We start from the raw sequence: 18,744 nt of genomic DNA on the forward strand, positions 1-18,744 counted from the left end.
ACAGGCATGGATTGTTGCGATCACAGCCTCGGATCGACAATCCACAGCTGTTTTCGTGACCACGCCCCCTTTGTGCCTATCGTCAGATGGGACATTGAATCCCGCCTGTCATTCACCTGTCGATCAAAACGCAAACGGGCTAGGATCACGGCTGTTGGGAGGGATTGACAGCCGTGATCCTGGATTGAGTACCCCCCCTAAGAATTTACAAAGGTGGTCAAATTATGGAAAATTAAAGAGTTCCTAGATGTTTTAGATTATATAATTAGTACAATTAAAACAATACAGAGTTCATTATTAACTGATGGAAAATTGTTATTTAAGTTATTGGTACTTTGCATAAAAGTTCTCAATGAGTGTACCTTTAAAAGCTTATATGACTTTCTTCATAGTTCAGGAAAAGGTCACAAAAACATTTAAAATCATATAATTCACATTTTTATTAATTACAGATAATGTGTATTACATCTACAAGCCTTAAGTTATCTAGTGCAAAACACAGCACCCTACTCATTAACAAAGGTGCTACAACACAGAACTTCATCATATAAAAGTAGTACAATACAAAGAAACCAAGAGCATTGGATGTGCAATTGCAGACTGGTCTTACAAGCAAGAGAAATTATAGTAAAAAAAAAAAAAAAAAACAACAACATACAAATAAAGGCAAAAGACTGCAACAAAATATATGTTGAAAAAAAGAGAAATGTGCTAGATCTTCTGTTCCTTGCCTTTGGTAGAAAATATTGCATTGTACGGTTGTCTTCTCCGTGGTCGATGACAAGGAGATAGCTCCTCTTTTAAGTAACCTTTGATCGGGAAGCAAAGACTTAGTTAGTTATTCATTCAGCTTTTGAGATATTATAACATGGCATGGCTCTTGAACTGATCATGTTAAGTTGGGGTCAATCCATGTGGACTCATGGTTGCTTGATCATTTTTTTTAAATGGTATTTTGCGTGTGTGATGAGCCCTGTAAGTTAGTAGTTACAAACCACCATTACTTTATTTTTATTTACCTTCGATTGAAAATGGCACCCATTTTTAAAATGATAAATTCTTAATTTTAAAAAGTTAACAACCACAACACTTGCAACGATAATTAACCATCAACATTTTCACAGTGTATTCATGATCCGAACGTCCCTTGACAATAGCAGAAACTGTGTTTTTAGGTGGAGATGTGAGCGATTCCAGCTAATGCTGCGAGCTGGAGGGTGAAAGAATGGAATTGTCCGAACTCCACCATGGGAAAACTGGACACCAGTTTTCCAACCACTTTCATGCATAGGTGGATCGATACCCTGCAATATTTTAGAAAGGATCAAACTAATGCCTGTAATTCCATCTGGTCTCAGGGTAAAAAGACCCTCTGTGAGATTGTATCTATGGGAGCCCCCAGATGTATCATGGAGGTCGAGAGAACCAGGCTGGACTTTTTCGATTATCCAACCGTGAGACTGGAGGAGGCCCATCGTCATTCGTAAATAAGACTGGAGAATATCTATTGAGTGAGCTAAGAGGAGAAGGTCTTCGAGGTATGGAAGAATCTGTACCCCTTGTAGGTTCAGTTGAGTTGTCATTACAGCCATGATCTGTGTAGAAAATTGACCTGAGGGATTCCCTCCAAAATTTTGGCACTCAGAGAAAAAGGTTTAATCTCTTTAGATTTAGTATCGGGTGGAATGAACTGTCGGTTTTGTTGACTAATACCCCTTCAACACCGCCGCAAAAACCCGGTTCAGCAGCGGGTCAGATGCAGTGTAAATGGGTCAACCACTGTCCATTTACACAGGTCCTGCCCGTGACCTGGATTGAACATGGGCAGGACCTGGGTAGAGGGCAGTGTAAACGTGTACACTGGGTCATCCGACCCAGCTCTCGTTTACATCAATGGGGAAGCCCAACCTCCAGACCGCAGAGTTGGGGGAAGCCCAACCTCCGGACCGCAGGTTGTACAGAGGCTGCACACAGCCTCCGCTGCTGTATTCTGCAGGGAGTACAGGGAGGAGGTGAATGGATGCCTGTCTGCGGCATCCATTTACCTTGCGGATGGGGGCTGGGGGGTTGCATGGGGGCAGCCCAGCAGCTTACCTTGGTGCTGGGCTTGCCACCAGCGTGGCGGTCCGAAGACGGCAATCCTGGCACTTGGAGATGATGTCATCTCAAAGCATAGACTTGGGAACCGCGTGGCGTGTGGGTGAAATTTGCCAGGGCAGCAGCCGGTGTAAAAGGTAACAAATGCCGGGCCACACCAAAGTTGAAGCTGGGTCCAAAAACCCGGGTGTGACCCGGCGTTTTGGTGTAAAAGGGGTAATAAGGAAAGGTTTGAGTAGAAGCCTGTTTTTCTTTGCGCTAGAGAAACAGGAACGATCACTTGTGATTCCAACAGAGTCGAGATGTCGGTCCGATGGTGGCGGCCTTCAATGGGTCCCCAGGAAGACCCGTTGTAAAGAACTGGGTTGGAGGCATGGACCAAAAGATGAGGGAGTAGCCTTGTGACAGTACTTCTGTTACCCTTGAAAAAGCTGCCCCTAGAGGCAGTGAAACGCGTTGGAAGCTGCTTACTCTCAAGGCCCCCCACTGCCATCGCCTATTGTGCCAACCAGGATCCAACCAGCCGTCTCCATCTCCGATTCTGGAGCAATTGCATGTTCGGGACATTTCCACCTGCTCTCCACACCATCGTGATTCTCACACAGGAGAAAACAGTTTTCATCCACCTCTTCCCTTCAAACGGAGTTCACAGCTTGTTACAGCAGTCCTATAAGGATACAAGTCTCCAAAGGGACATCCAGTGGTAACTATACCCATCTCCAAATGTGTACCTTGAATCCAGTGGATAGCTATTTGTACCCCTAGTTCAAAGAACTGTATCGTTCCATTTGGGACTTTTTTCCACTCAGACGGCATAAATAGGAGCGGATCCTATTAAATACAGTGGCACAATCAGAGGGCCTTTGAGAGCCTTTTAATACCATTCCCCCAATTTTTTATCTATATGTATATGCTATTTTAATTTTTATGGTTCTATGCATAATTAATGTTTTTTACATTGATTATCCCTCATTGTTAAGCGCTACTTCATTTTTTCATTTATTCTCTTTTTTCAGGGACCCACTCAGTCCCTTAAAGTAGCAGCTTTCACCTGACATACATCCCACTGACAGCGCCCTCGGACTACCCTAGGGCAGTCCTTTTCTTGTAACACCCAGGAGTCCGATGTTGAGTTTGGCCAAATCCCTGCAAATTGAAGAAGGCGACCCCCTACCCTCGACACAGCCGGATATTGTATTCTGGCGTCATGCTGCAGGCTTATTAGCCTGCTTCGGGGCTTGTTGACAACCGACCCAGCCTTGTTGGGGTTTGGATTTTTGTGATTCTGAAAAGGCAGGCTGAACTGTTGCAGAGGTTCGAAAAGAAAAACGAAAGAACTGTTACCTTGGTTTTGAAATTCCTAAAGGAAGGAAATCTGATTTAGAGGTAGCTATAGAAGCGACAATCTTATCTAATCACGGACCAAAAAGCACTGATCCTAAAAAAGGTAAAGCTTCCAATGCTTTCTTGGAGTCGTTATCCGCCTTCCAAGATCTGAGCCAGAAAGCTTGTCTTGCTGCCACCGATACTGCAGCGAAAACATTCCCGTCCAAAACACCCTCACGGAGGTAGGTGCTTGCTTCTCGTTTATTGTCCACTAGAGAGAAAAGGTCTGCTCTGTGTGTCCCCTACTGCAGGCCTTCTGTTGAAGCATCAACTTAGCGACCTATAGCCATGGTCCAATGCCATGACCAAGCGGCTGCAAAAGCCGGAAGAATGTCAGCCCCTGCATTAGTATAGATCGATTTTAGAAATTGATCTAACTTCTTATCAACAGGGTCATTAAGAAACATTTCATCCGGTATAGGTAGGGTGGTAGCTTCAACTAGCATGGTCATGTGGGCATCCACCGGAAGAGGAACTTCCCATTTTTTATGATCCTCAGGTAGGGGATAAAAGGTGGAAATGCATTTAGAAAGCAGGAATTTCTTATTTGGAGGTTTCCAAGCTTCCTGAAATATTTTGTCTAGTTGAGAAGATTGTGGGAAGACTGCCAGATCTTTCTTTTGCCGCTTAAAAAAGCGGGCCCTCAGAAGGAGGTTGAGAATCCAATTTGTAAGGTCACTCGGATAGATTTAATCAGACTGTCCACGCTGGCCCAATTCACATGATCCTCATCGGTTGTGGAATCATCCTCGACTGGGGCATCTGTATCCGGGTCCTCATCTGAGCATCCTTCATAACGTAGATCCTTCCAATAGTAAAGCCTGTGAGGTGTCACGGCTCACACAAGTCACTTCCCTCCACTAGGAGGGAGCCGTAGCTGAGGTAGAGGCAGTAGGTAAGCGCTGAGGGGTGGGTGTGTGTTTCGCTACCGGCGGTTTTCAGCTCACACTTTCGTAGCAGTAGCATGAGCTGCGTACCACCGGTAGCGACCCCCCCCTCGGCAGTGTGAGCCGTGTCCCTGAATCCCCAATAGTGGGGATTCGTTTACCTACTGCCTATACCTCAGCTGCGGCTGCCTCCTAGTGGAGGGAGGAGACTGGTGTGAGCGGCCGTGGGGTCCGTCCACCAGTTGCCAGGGAGAAGACTCTGGGTGTCAGCAGTAGCGCTGCTGCGGCGCTGACACCCAGTGTAAGAAAAAAGTAAAAGTTTAAAAGAAAAAAGGGTACTTATGTAGTAACTGGGCTGCCGATTTTGAAATCGGGTCCATCGCATCGCATCGCACCCGACCATATCGCATGCGATGCGATGCGATGGACCCGATTTTTCCATAGGATTCAATGTTAAAATGGACTCTGTCCATTTTAACATAGAATTCAATGGGAAAAGGGGTCCTTTTCATACCCCTACTATCCAAGTGGGCATGGAGTTGGATATAAACCTGTGGCGAGCGTAGCGAGCCACCGAGCCCGAAGCGTGGCGAGCGTAGCGAGCCCCGCGAGGGGACACAGAATACCGTCCCCTCGCGGGGCTCGCTTCGCTCGCCACGCTTCGGGCTCGGTGGCTCGCTACGCTCGCCACAGGTTTATATCCAACTCCATGCCCACTTGGATAGTAGGGGTATGAAAAGGACCCATTTTTCCCATTGAATTCCATGTTAAAATGGACTCAGTCCATTTTAACATTGAATCCTATGGAAAAATCGGGTCATCGCATCGCATCGCATGGTCGTATGCGATGCGATGCGATATCGCATCGCATCGCATTGTATGCCTTAACTTAAGGCATACAATCAAAAAATCGGCAGCCCAGATACTACATAAGTACCGAAAAAAGATTAAATTAGGGCTGAAACAGGCCTCTCTTAATATTGGCACCGTTTCTCAGAACACCAAGGAAAAAAATGGTCTCTGATGATAGGAAGGTGTGTAAGGGGGAGGAGCTACGGGCTGCACTACCTAAAATAAGTTGTTCTCCTTGGTGCCCAGTCCAGGAATAGCATATAATAAGGTCTCCCCAACCTTGGAAAGCTTCAAACGGGCACTGAAAACTCACCTATTCGTTAAAGCATACCCTTCCACTGCATAAACTAGCTGGTTCTCTGACCCCTTGCCTGTTTATATCCCGCTATCTAGCCACGACCCACTTGCACCTCTTGTAATCTGTCTGTCTCCCCTTCCTACTAGCCTGTTGTCAAAGCCCTCTTCTCTTCACATTTCATTCACAGCTCTCCTATAACACTCAGTGACCATCTTCATCTGCATACTCATCTCCATCATTGGCCTCAAGTCTCATGCTGTATGTTGATTGAGTCCTCACTACTTATGTTTAAGCTGTACTGTGTATTGAACTGTGGTGCTCTTTATTTGTACTCTCTTTTTGTTATTTATTCAGTTATGTAAAGTTTTGTCTCCCTGTACTGTTCCTTTGTACGGCGCCGCGAAACACTTGTGGCGACTTATAAATAAAATTATAATACTAATAATATCCAGCAGCCAACACAGGCTGTGAGAAAAATAGTTATTGACTACTAACTTACAAGGGTCATCACATAGAAATAATAATAATAATAAAAAAAATTCTGGACCATTTAATATGGATTGACCCATTTACGTTATTGGCTTGATGGAAGTTATGCTGATATTACATCTTCTGCATAATCTCTTACCTCTTTCTTTACAAGTCTGAGTAGAAGGAAAACCCACTTCCCAAAAGTTTTCTGGTGTACTGGGTGGGATATAGCGGAAGCGATGACGGGAACAGGCTGCCAGTTTCTTAGATCTCTCCTCTTCTGGAAGGTCGGCATAGTACTGATAATGTTGAGCATAGAAACTCAGTTAGGCTCAGATGGGCAATCACCAACAACATTAAGCAGTCTTTTTATAAGGAGAACTGACAGTGTCCTAATAGTGGTAGTGCCATACCGAACTACAGACATAATAATGTAATATAGTGAGAATCTTATTAAAGTAGCTTATACCATAATCAAACATTAATAAACGAGAAGCTACCATTAACTAAATTTCCTAAAAATACTCCATCACAGCCACAATGTACAGTATGCGGGGGGGGGGGGGGGGGATTCAATGTCTACTTATTGAATGTCGACCTTTTGGTGTCACCTGATTGACAACCTAAACACTGTAGACCTTTAAACCGCTTACCTCAGGGCCACCCACTCTGTTCTACCACAGCATGAGAGCCCAGCATATGTAACCCCTGTCCATTCATTATATAGAATGCAAATATTATTTTATATTTGTATACTAGCAATTTGAGTCTGGGAAAAAAAAGCTCTCTCTTTCACTTATTACTGTAAGGCAGTTACCTTGGAGAGAAATGATTTTTAGGGGCAGATTTATTAAGCTCGGTGAAGTGATAAACTGTCTGGTTTTTATCACCGGCCAATCAGCTCCTACCTGGGAAGTTACAGGCTTGGTTTGAAACATGACAGGTAGAAGCTGATTGGCTGGTGATAAAAAAAAAAAAACAGACATTTTATCACTTCACCGAGCTTAATAAATCTACCCCATAGTCTAAATCGTTACCTAAAAACGTATGAGTCCGCTAAAGAGTGACTTACTAGCTCACATTCCTTACAGGTGTGCCCGTGGAGTTTTCTCCTCTCCTCCTTGTTGCGCACTACCTCAGTATGAGGGAAATCCACAGCAGGCTTTTTTCTGAAAACAAAGTCATAGAAATAACCAATAATGAAGTCTGGAAGTCCAGGAAAAGATGGAGATGGACGCATAACAGAGAGACAGGTATTTTCTCTGCGAAGCTTGTAACTTTAAAGGCCTGATTCAGAGATGGGTGTAAACATCATCATAGCTGCGATCCTGAACCCAGCGGTTGTGCTGCAGAAATATGCAAATGATGCAGTGTCAGGGATTTATGAGACGCCCACTGGCGGGGTCTCAGATCTGTTGCTTGCATACAAGGACGCAACTATTGAAGGTAAATCTGCCGATCAGCAACCTTCCGAGTAACCCTATGGTTGCCCAACAATTTTGCCTGAGCCAATTTTACTCTGTACGGGAGTCACAAGCTGTGACAAACCTCAAACTGGTTGTGATATGCCTGCATTTAATTCATCACACACCCCCTATTAGCACCCATAGACGTCCACTGCAGCTCACTCACTTTTCAAATAACTCTTCACTGCTACCACATGTGTAGCATCGATCAACATTATTGTGTTCATCTCTGAATCAGGCCCTTAATGTTCATTAATTTACTTCAATACCTGCAGAATGGGTCATGGTTTTTAATTAATTACTATGGAGTAGTTTACAATATAGTGATATAAATGCATTCTCTCTCTCTGGGGAACATTATTGATTTCATATCAATTTATATTTACTAAAATTTAGATTTTTTTTGCCTGATATTTTTTTTTTTAATAAATATTTTTATTGAGACACAAAACTAAAATTTGACATTGCACTTCAGCTAATGAAGTATCGCATCGCAAGTACATTGGACACATTCAGCTTCAGTAAACGGGTATGAATGAACCACCTATACAGAGTACATACATTGTTACATGACATTACGAAGTATCAATCCCAGTTTCTTCATGAAACATTAAAAGGGGGGTGTTCCCGCCTCCAAAACAGTCATGTTATACCAAGTAGACATTTTATTTATTTAAAGTCTAAAGTAAAGTCAGTTTTTTTTTATTCAAAATAGACTGCAAATAGACAAAGATTGGTCAAAAATAGACTACCAATTCCGGCAGATTTTCTATTGGATAAACCATAATACAAAAAGATGCAGTGGTCCCTTAAATGCTGGTTTTCGTACATCTCGGATGGTGGGTGCCTGCAATGGTTTGAATACCATTTCCGATGGTGGGATGTCTTTGATGGTTTGTGCACATCTCTGATGGTGGTGTGCCTGCCCAGGGCAACCTGAGCCATTTGATTAATTGACAGACACTATGGTGATCCCAGTTACAATTGGGCAAGCTGAGGATTTTCTAAATTATGCAAAAGATCCAGCACCCCTAAAAAGCACAGAGGTGCCAACAGCAGCCATCACAAAAAGGTACAGCAACTGCGTACACATTCGCAGCACACATGCAGATAAATGGATAACCATAAGTTTGAGTAAGTCAATGGGCAAGCAGCATGGCAGCCTGAACAGAGAAGCCCAGACACGGCAGCGGCACGTCTGCATTAAATTCCAACAAATGGTGCCTGACTGTTAATCACTCTGCATGAAGGTAAGAGCTGCGAGCAGCAACTCTATTAGATTTTGGTGTGCGTGCAGTGCAAAGCATATGCATGTTCAATTGACCAATCATGACTTCATTGAAATAACATGGGCATAGTGTCCATCATCCCTACTTCTATAGGCAACATAATGAAGGTTTAGGCAATAGAATGATTTTATGAAGCGAAAAATGGGTTTCATTTGTCTTTTGTTTGTTATTAAATCTCCGAATTGCATTGGACCTGGTGACACCATCAATGTTTCTCAAAGAATGTTTTTGGCTGATTTTCATCTCTAGTAAATCTAGGATTTGAATAAAATCGACCAAAAAATGGATGAAAATAACTTATCAAATCTGACATTTAGTAAATATACCCCTCTCCTCTCTACAGGAGAGGTGTCAGAGTTGAAGTGTCTATCTCTCTGATAACACCAGAGAAGCTGTGCAGTTGCATGGGAAAAAGTGAAGCAGAGCAGTATGTATTTTGTGAAATACTTATGAAAGCAGACAGTGCTGTATTATGCGCATTTTACTTTATATTACTTTAATTAGTGACAAGCATTTTCCTCACCTTCTTTGCTTGATGTCAGAGATATTAAAGAGTAATTTTAGATGTTCTAAAGTGCACTACAGGTAAATGTGGGAGGTGTTTAGGGCATGTGAGATGGTCTGTTGGGCACTGTAGGGGCATGTGGTGGGGTCTGGTGAGCATTGAAGATGCGTTTGTGGAGGTCTGATGGAAACTGAAGGGGATGAGGGTGACTGGTGCCATCAGGGAGGTCTGCAAGGTATATGCTGTGGTCTGATGCCACGTAGGGAGTGGAGTAGAAAATATTTAAACATTACATAATCTACTACATTAGTGCCCTGAATTCATAATATGCCACACATCTGTAGTTGATAACCATATACTTTTTTTTTTTTTTTTATTTAGTTGTCCCTAGCTCAGTAATTAGTAAACTGAGCCCAAAAATCATAGAGTGAATACTATATAAATATACATATTGAACTTTTTTTTCTTAGAAACTTTGTGCAGGTCGAGACTTGAGAAAGATACAGGTACAATAGTGAAGTGCGGCAGTTAAGCAGTTGGACCAAATGGAACAAAGGCTTATCTCCACATGGCCATTCCAAATGCTTATCATTTGTTTTGTCTACTGTATCTGGTAATAACCAGTGCAGTGCGGAGGAGATTATTAACCATTTCCAATTGCAAGTGGATTTATTTTATTTAATATCATTATGATTATTGTATTATTGTTTTTTATGTATATCTGCTACTTTGCACTATTATTAACATTATCTTCTCTGCTATCCTGATCCATCAATTCCAAGACCATCAGCGCTTTTTGCCTACACACATGCTGATATTAAAGCATTATCTATCTGACTTTGCCTAGTTTGGCGAAGTTGCTTAGAAAATGCCTCTACATCGGTGTGTGTGTGTGTGTGGGGGGGGGGGGGGGGCGGTGGCTATAGCGACAGTATTGCACGTCCCCGCACGTCACAGTTGCTGGCCAAGATTGATGGTCAGTGACCATCAATCTCGCCGATTGCCTGTGTTCTCCACTGGAACAGTGGTGCTGTCAGCTCGCTGAGCACGCAGAGCTGTCAGCTCACGCTGTGTGTGGGCGGTCAGCGATGTGTGCTGAGCTACAGCACCGCAGCAGTGCCGGACCTAGCATAACTAGGTCGCCCTACACACATCACTATGTGTGTAGGGCCCATAAGTAGTCATACCTCCAACATGACCCTCTCCAGGAGGGACAGAATGCTCTGTTCCTGGACTTCCCTCTTAATTCAGGATTGCCATCACCTGCTTTAAACAGGTTCATTGATAAGAAAGGTGTTTCAACACAGGTAATGGTGATCCTAATTTAAGAGGAAAGTCCGGGAATAGAGCACCGTGTCCCTCCTGGAGAGGGTCATGTTGGGAGGTATGAGTAGTTTACTACTACTGTATATGGGAGAAGTTGAATGTCAGGTGTACCCATTGGATTTAAATTTGTGTGTCATATTTCTCTTTATTGCAAATATTGTGCAGAGTGCCCAATTTTTTTGCTACCTAGAGTATACAGGAGAATACTAAGCTGATGCTTGCCTTTCATAATTGTTACTAGGAAATAACAAAGCATACTACCTTCCAGCATCCTGCACATAAGGCTCTATGTACGCTTTCTGTTTCTGGTAAGCTTCTCCTTTAGCTTCACTTCCTACAAAGACATGGAAAATACTGTTATATACTGTACACTAGGATAGGCGCTAACACAGGAAAGATAAAGTCATGACAGCAAGCATTGTCAAAGCACAAACTGTACGGGTAAATTACAGAAAACACTGGGAAACCTTTAGATATTAGACAATTTAATAGAAAGAAACAACAACAAAAAACCCCACAAATAAACAAACAACAACATAAATAATAAAAACAACAAAAATATAATAACATACACACATTTATCTTACTATACAAACTGGTATACAGAATCTACCAACCAATACCAATTGGTCTTCCTGGGACACACACACACACACACACACACACACACTACAGTGGTGCCCAGTTAGGTAATAAAGAGAAAAGAGTACTTGTTTCCTAGCACGGCGCCCATCGCATCGCATACCATAAGCCATACAATGGTATGCGATGCTACGCGATGGCAGCCGATGTTATACAATTTTAAATCGTATACCATCGCATTGTATGCCATATACAATGGTATACGATTTAAAATTGTATAAGCACCCTAATGGATGTTTTCAATGTTAAATGGGCTCGCTATAAGATTATTAATTGTATAAGCACCGTAATGGGTGCTTACAATGTTAAAAGCACCTCCACTATCAACGCCAACCCGAAGCGTGGCGAGCGGCGTCGGTACACGTCCTCCGACCTTTTCATACCCCCACCATCCACGTCGGCGTGGAGTTGATTTTAGATAGTGCGGCGAGCCCCGCGGAATACATGTAAAATAATACGCGTCCCCTCACGGCACAACGCCTCTAAAAAGTAGCGTTATTATACTATGAACCTTGGCAGGGATGCGATATATCGCTTACCTCTCTCACTCATTTTCTTTTGGTGTACAGGTGCATCACCGTCTTCCTCAAAGTCTAACCTGTGGGAAGGGCTGGGATCCTGGGCATAAGACACATACTCCTCACATTCCGTCTTGTCAAACATTTCGCCAAAGCTGTCACGGCCGGTACGTTCTTCTGCTGCAGAAGGTATGAACAAAGATATACCCCTCATTTAGTGCACAGTATGCCTTGTGTTTATGAACATTAATGTGTCTCTAACAATACAAACTACTGGAATCATTTAATGATCACCTACGTGTATTGTAATCGGTGTGCTCCTGGTTTTTCATCTTTGCAAACATGCTTTCACTGACATATGTGTAATCTTGGTCATCAACCTCCAGATTGGATGGACTTCCTTCCTTATCAAATACAAAATGTCGTGACTATTATTCATCTTGTCGTAAAGACAGTTATTTATTGTACATGGAAATAGCAGGTTATTTTTACCTTGCCATCTGCCATAGTGACGTCCAATTTATACTGAGAGAGGTCAGCCCCAGGATCAATGCTCCACTGCAGGTTGTCTATATGGGTACCTTCAACATAAAGAAGTGAATTGCAATAATGTTCTGGGGAAGAGAAGGGGGTTTCCACACTGAAAAACCTCAAATAAAAAAAATAAAAAAAGGATCAAGCATTCTGGCCAACAGATCATATATATCAATAGATCATATACAGGTTGAGTATCCCTCATCAGAAATGCTCAGGACCACAAGCATTTTGGATAAGGGATTATTCCGGATATTAAAAATGTTTTTTGTTTTTTTACATGCTCACCTGATCCCCTGACGTGCACGGTGTCCCCACCGGATTCATTTTCAGCGGACCAAGGATCCATTGCGCAGTTGCGCTGGTGACGTCAATCGCGCACTTGCGCAATGCATCCTTAGAACCAGGGATGCCATTGAAGACTGATACGATGGCTGCAGTGGGCACTGGGGGACAAGGGGAGTATAAAATAAAAAGGGGTACTTGTGTAGTTTCACGGCGCCGTGCGTCTGTGTCCAGCTGTGGGGCTGAAAACTCCATGCCATTGAGTATAGTTCGTACCCCCACTATCTACGTTGGCATGGCGTAGCGAGCCACCGAGCCCCACAAGGGGTCACAGACGCATGGCGCCATGAAAGTACAGAAGTAGCAAAAAAGGTGTGGGGAAAAACAAAAACAAAAACACACACACACACACCAAAATATTCAGAAAAGCTACTGTATTGGGAATATTTCGGTTTTGGGATATCCGGATAAGGGATATCCAAACTGTATCTCTATTCATACAAATTAGCATAAGCCAATTCAATTGCAGTACAAAAAAAAAAATCACAGCAAAAATAGTTATTCGGATATGCCGTCATGGAAGAGACATACACCATATGGACAACAGTATTTGGCCACTCCTGTTAATTATTGAATTAAGGTGTTTCAATCAGACCCGTTGCCACTAATGTATAAAAGGAAGCACCTAGCCATGCAGTCTCCATTAGCAAGCATTTATGGTATAAAATGTGTTGCTCTGAAGAGCTCAGTGACTTCAAACGTGGTACAATTATAGGTCTCCATCTTGGGGAAAAGACTGTTAGTTATGCTGAATATTCCACAGTGAACTGTAAGTGATATCATTAGAGTGGAAGCGTTTAGTGACTACGGCAACTCAGCCACAGCATTAGACCACATAAAATCACACAGCGGGGTCAACTGCTAAGGCACATGGGGTGATTCTGGTTGGCCCGGTAAGCTTCAAAGATCGCAGCTTACCAAGCACCAGATACACCTTGTTTACATGCGAGGGGATGTGTAATGAAGACACATGAAATGATTTATCCTGGCTTCGCAAATAGAAGTCGGTTGGAGCTGGATTTTATTTGCGAATGCCGGGACAAAGAAATATTGAACAGTGCTAGGCTTCCAACTTTTTGCCAATGGTTTGGGGAAGGCCCCTTTCTACTCCAACATGACAAAGCAAGGGCTATAAAAACATGGTGTGGAAGAACTTGACTGGACAGAGCCCCGACTTCAACCCCATAGAGCATCTTTGGGATGAACAGAAGATTGTGAACCAGGCCTTCTCATACGTCAGTGCCTGACCCCACGTAATGAATGGGCGAAGTTCCCACAGAAACACCAAAATGTTGTGTAAAACCTTCCAAGAGCAGGAAAAGGGGAAGACCAACATATATGTATTTAAATACAACGTCATTACAGTGTCTGTTGGTGTAATGGTCAGGAGTCCGAACACCATATAGGGTGTTCAATGACTAGTAAACATTGGGTGCAAACTGAATGCAGTATTCATATTCAATAGAAGATGGATTAGCATTTCAGCTAAACAGGAACACTGCATACCTACAAGTCACAGGTGACTGAGGAAGAATAAAAAGCACAAATATAGTGATACCGCGCCAATGCTCTTCAACCCTATCAAATGCCTGCTCAGCAGAACAAGATACCGCTCATGGAAGAAACGCGGATCCTTCATGGAACATTAGCAAAACTAGTTTTTTTTTTTTTTCTATAATGCAAACCCAATACACTGTTACGGCGAATGATTTCCTGCACAAATTATTATTATTATGGTAACCGGCTAAATGTGCTTTAGATGCAAATTTTGCAGTTTTAATTTTCTGCTATACAGTGCTGGATTTATCTGGTTTTACACTGTATGGCTTACCACAGCAAGAAACCCAATAACAGATACAAGTTATATGAAGTTTAATATATGTGTATTTATTTACGTTTAAAATATGCTCTCAAACTTTTGTTAACTAAAATGCGAAGCATACAGTACAGTGAATAGAATAAAAGGCTACTCTGCTCATCTCCTCTATGGGGGGATTCCAGTGTTTAGCACGCCGTTGGCCATTAGATGGCGTCTGATGGAGCAATTCAAGTGCTCCATTGGACTGTTCATGGCCGGTGGCACAGACATTACAGTGAAGTGGTTTAGATTGGTCACTAACTGTGGGGGAAAAATGCTTCAGTATCTTGCATTAATCTAATTAGGGAATAGAAGGGGCTTGTAAATCTGCACAGCCTAATTTGTATTACTACCATTGAATCTCTAGGTTATCTCATTAGGTATTTAATTCCAAAAAGGGAGGTGCATCCAGGCACAACTTGAAAAAAATAAAAAATAAAAAAAAGGAGGGGAGAAAGAAGGTATTCCTATAAAGGGGCATGTAATGTATCTATATACTTTTACAATTACATTAATCTAAAGGTGCCCACAGACGCATCGATCCCGGCGTGCGTTCTGTGCTTAACTAGCACGCATCGCATTGTATGCCTTATGCATGCGATGTGATAAAAAGCTAGTACAAAAAGTATGTGCAGCACAAACTTTTTGTACTGTGCGATGAGGTGCCACGGGAGCGCGCACCCCATCGCATAGCATCGCCGGGATCGGTGCGTGTGTGGGCACCTTAAGTAAGTAAATGCCTTGCTACAGTATGTCATACAGCAGGCATTTCCAAACTGCGGCCCTCCAGCTGTTGTGAAACTACACATCCCAGCATGCCTTGCAATCATTTTAGCATTCCATAATATCAAACTGTGGCAAGGCATGATGGGACTTGTAGTTTCACAACATCTGGAGGGCCATAGTTTGGACATGCCTATCATACAGTAAAGTTCCATACACACTGGGTTATTTTACCCAGCATATATGGACAGCGATGACCGCTGTCATCGCTAGGGGGAAAGCTGCTCCGTGCATACACACGGAGCGGCTTTCCCCTGCCCGGCCCTGTGACGGCTTTCCATAGCGCAGCGATATGCAAAGCCGCCCATCTCCTGGTAATACAAGTAACCAATGTGCTATGCTTTGGAACTAGATCAGCACACTTTTATGGGCATATTATTTTAGCTGCAAGGAAAAATACTTGTTAAATGCAGATTAAGCATTTTAATGAATGGGAAACCCATTGATCTTAGTGCAGTGTGATCAATTAGCTGAGGGGTAAACCCCGTGGCTAATCGAATATTAGAAAGCCTTATAGTGTAGAAAGGTATAAACTGGCAGAAATAAGAAATTCAAACTATTTAATCAAAGTGACGATGTTTCGACTAGTCGAAAAACATACGGATCAGTGAATTACACGCCGATCCAGGTGTTTTCGGAATCAACAGTTTTTGCTGTCATTTTTCGTCTATTTTTTTTTTTGGGGGGGGGGGGGGGGGGGGGGGGGGGGGGGGGGGTGGGGGGGGGGGGGGGCACCCACTGAAAAGCCTGTTTTAGAGTGCATCAATGAAAAAGTTCACGGTCCTATTTGGTAACACTGCCGAATTTGTGAAAACAGGCTACCCACTGGGGATTTTTTTCTGAACCTGTCGAGGTTCACTAAAAAAATTGGGATTAAATTAACAGCTGAGGGGCTAATTACAGCAGGTAATTGAATCCCCCTTATATTACTCCCCCTGCAAAAAAGTAAATATTGCTGTAAAACATTTGTAATTGTTATGTCCCTTCAGGGCTGAAAAATTCCTGTTTTCGGGAAATAACAAGGGATCCAGTAGAAATGTATGTACCCATGTATTATCACGTCTGTACAGGGATGCTCATCAGAGATGGCACATGATGTCCTCATAAATCTGCACTTTCCATAATGAATGCAACACTGGTATGTTACCAATACAGCAGAAAAAGCTTGAACTGTTCAATGAGCCGCAGTTTCATTTAGTAAAAACCCAGCAAAATAGTATCCAGGTGGTTGACAGACATGGTCTTTGTTGACACGGTTAAACATCGACACAAAAGATCAACATAGCTGTGGTTGACATGAGTTTTTTTGGTATGTTTCTCATTTTTTACTTTATACAGCCACATAGACCGGAAACATTAAAAAGTGTGTCAGGCACAGGGGAGAGAGGCATCTGGGCCGAAGCATGCCAGACACAGGAAGACATACAAGGGGGAGGGTTTACTCTAATTGGGGGCCAACATGCTCAGGTATAGACATTGACCCCCATAGAAAATTATTAATAAAAAATAATGTTGATCTTTTTATGTGTTCCCCTTTATCCATTGTCTACATTGTGCATGTTGCCCTTTTGGACTCGAACCTGCTATACCACACTCCAGCAAAATAAAAAAATACCTGTTCAACACACGAACACACACACACACACACACACACACACACACACACACACACACACACACACGCAGGACTGTCTTCTTGCTCAATGGTCTGGCATATGATGCAGCATTTTTTACCTTGCTCTGAGTCTCTATTTTGTGACATGTGAGGATTTGGTTGAAGTACAGATGCTTGTTCACTACCTCTATGCACGGATCGATCTGTCCTTGTAGCCCCCTGAGCTCTCCTAAGCTGCAAGAGTGGAAACATAACAGCAACGTAACATAAACTGTAAATAAACAAACATACACAGCACTGGGGTTGGCAGATGATGTCCTGGCAGTCGGGATGCCGATGGTCAGTATACAGACATCGGAATCCCGACTGTTAAATGCCCCTGTTATTCGGGACTCCAACTAAAAGGGGCTATTCTCCCTTGTGGGGATCTATGACTATGGCAAACGCAGCGAGCCTCAGGGCCCATAAGATACTTTTTTGTGCTTACCCCTTTGTAGAAGTACCAGCAGCCAGGATTCCAATGTCATATACGGACAGTCGGGATCCCGACCACACCTAACACTCACACACATACTGTATTCATTGAACACCACATTAATTGCTTTACACTACCTCCACACAATGATATAAATATGTGTCTAATTGAAATGTTACAGTTAGTAAATAACAGGAGGAATAATATATCTATATCTCTCATATCTATCTATAGATATCCAAGAACCAGAAAGGGCACTCACTACCAAATGCATGTAAAAATGGCTTTTAATCACAGAGAGGCATTATTCCATGTTGACGTTTCAACCCCGTAGGCCCGTTATCAAGACAAACAAAGTTGTTCGGTGTGTCACCAGAGCAAGCCAACACATGGAAAGTAAAGTATTGTTACATAGAACACATAATAATGTCTATGTGCACAGGACTCACAGCGGAGCGGGTGGGCCAGCAGGTCACATGACTTAAGAGCTGCTACAGCCTGCAGCAGGGGCTGATGGGAACTGTTATGATAGTTATGCTGTGAACCACAGTCAATATCGAATCAATTGAACATTGAACGGTTTTCCATCTCTTTCGATGCAGATTCAATCTTGATGCATGCTCCCGTTTAGTGTAAATTGAACAGTAACATAGACTGTGCAGCAAGACTATACGTGTGTACAGTATGTACAGTTTTGTACTATATAGCCCAATTGAATGCACTTTGCTTACCGCTCGATTTGATCCCAATCAAATCGCAAACAAAGTTGCATCCTGTGAACACACCTTAAGAGGGAGCCAGAGGTAAATTTCTGCAGGAGTGTCCCTGCTTTTCTGAGGTGCCAGAGTCTCGATATTTGTCTTGAGACACTCGTTGAGGCTGGCTCCCCTCTTTCCAAGATGGACAGTGTGTGGCAAGAAACCTCAGTGAGGGAATATCTACGGAGAGGGAGGCAATTCCCTTCTGAGGAGACAGCCAAATAAGGATACTCAGTGAAGACAATGGGCCAGATTCTTTAAGCTTCAAAAGTGATAAAATGGAGAGTGATAAACAGCCAGCCAATCAGCTTCTACCTGTCATGTCACAGACTGTGTTTGAAAAATGTCAGGCAGGAGCTGATTGGCTGGCTATTTATCACTCTCTAGTTTATCACTTTTGAAGCTTAGAGAATCTGGCCCAAAGTCTGGATAGGGGAGTCCAGATGGTGTCCTGTGCTTTGCTACACAATACTTTCAGCTGACATTATCTAAGCCCGCACAAAGCTGATTTGAAAGTGCCAGTAAAATAATGACACTGCTTATCTCACAGGCTTCCATAGTGCAGCATCTATGCAATGTAGCAGACCGCTTCATGCCCATATAGATGGTGCTATGATGACTTAAAGTGCGCAAAAGAAA

General features: G+C 42.9%; 1 protein-coding gene across 2 annotated transcripts in view; it reads right to left on the reverse strand.

Moving 5' to 3' along the window:
- Positions 1-371: 371 nt before the first annotated feature.
- The window catches only part of RBBP8 (RB binding protein 8, endonuclease), a 51,790-nt gene continuing 33,417 nt past the window's right edge, over positions 372-18,744 (reverse strand). For both annotated transcript variants that reach the window (XM_083187525.1, XM_083187526.1), the window contains exons 12-19: positions 16,992-17,106; positions 12,230-12,318; positions 12,036-12,141; positions 11,759-11,917; positions 10,839-10,911; positions 7,064-7,160; positions 6,149-6,290; positions 372-809 (exon numbers count right to left, since the gene is read on the reverse strand). In XM_083187525.1, coding sequence (XP_083043651.1) covers positions 712-809; positions 6,149-6,290; positions 7,064-7,160; positions 10,839-10,911; positions 11,759-11,917; positions 12,036-12,141; positions 12,230-12,318; positions 16,992-17,106 — 879 coding nt within the window. In that variant the 3' untranslated portion in view covers positions 372-711. The remainder of the gene's footprint in view (positions 810-6,148; positions 6,291-7,063; positions 7,161-10,838; positions 10,912-11,758; positions 11,918-12,035; positions 12,142-12,229; positions 12,319-16,991; positions 17,107-18,744) is intronic.

The sequence above is a fragment of the Crinia signifera genome, chromosome 5 (assembly GCF_055691185.1).
Source record: "Crinia signifera chromosome 5, ASM5569118v1, whole genome shotgun sequence".
Taxonomy (NCBI): domain Eukaryota; kingdom Metazoa; phylum Chordata; class Amphibia; order Anura; family Myobatrachidae; genus Crinia; species Crinia signifera.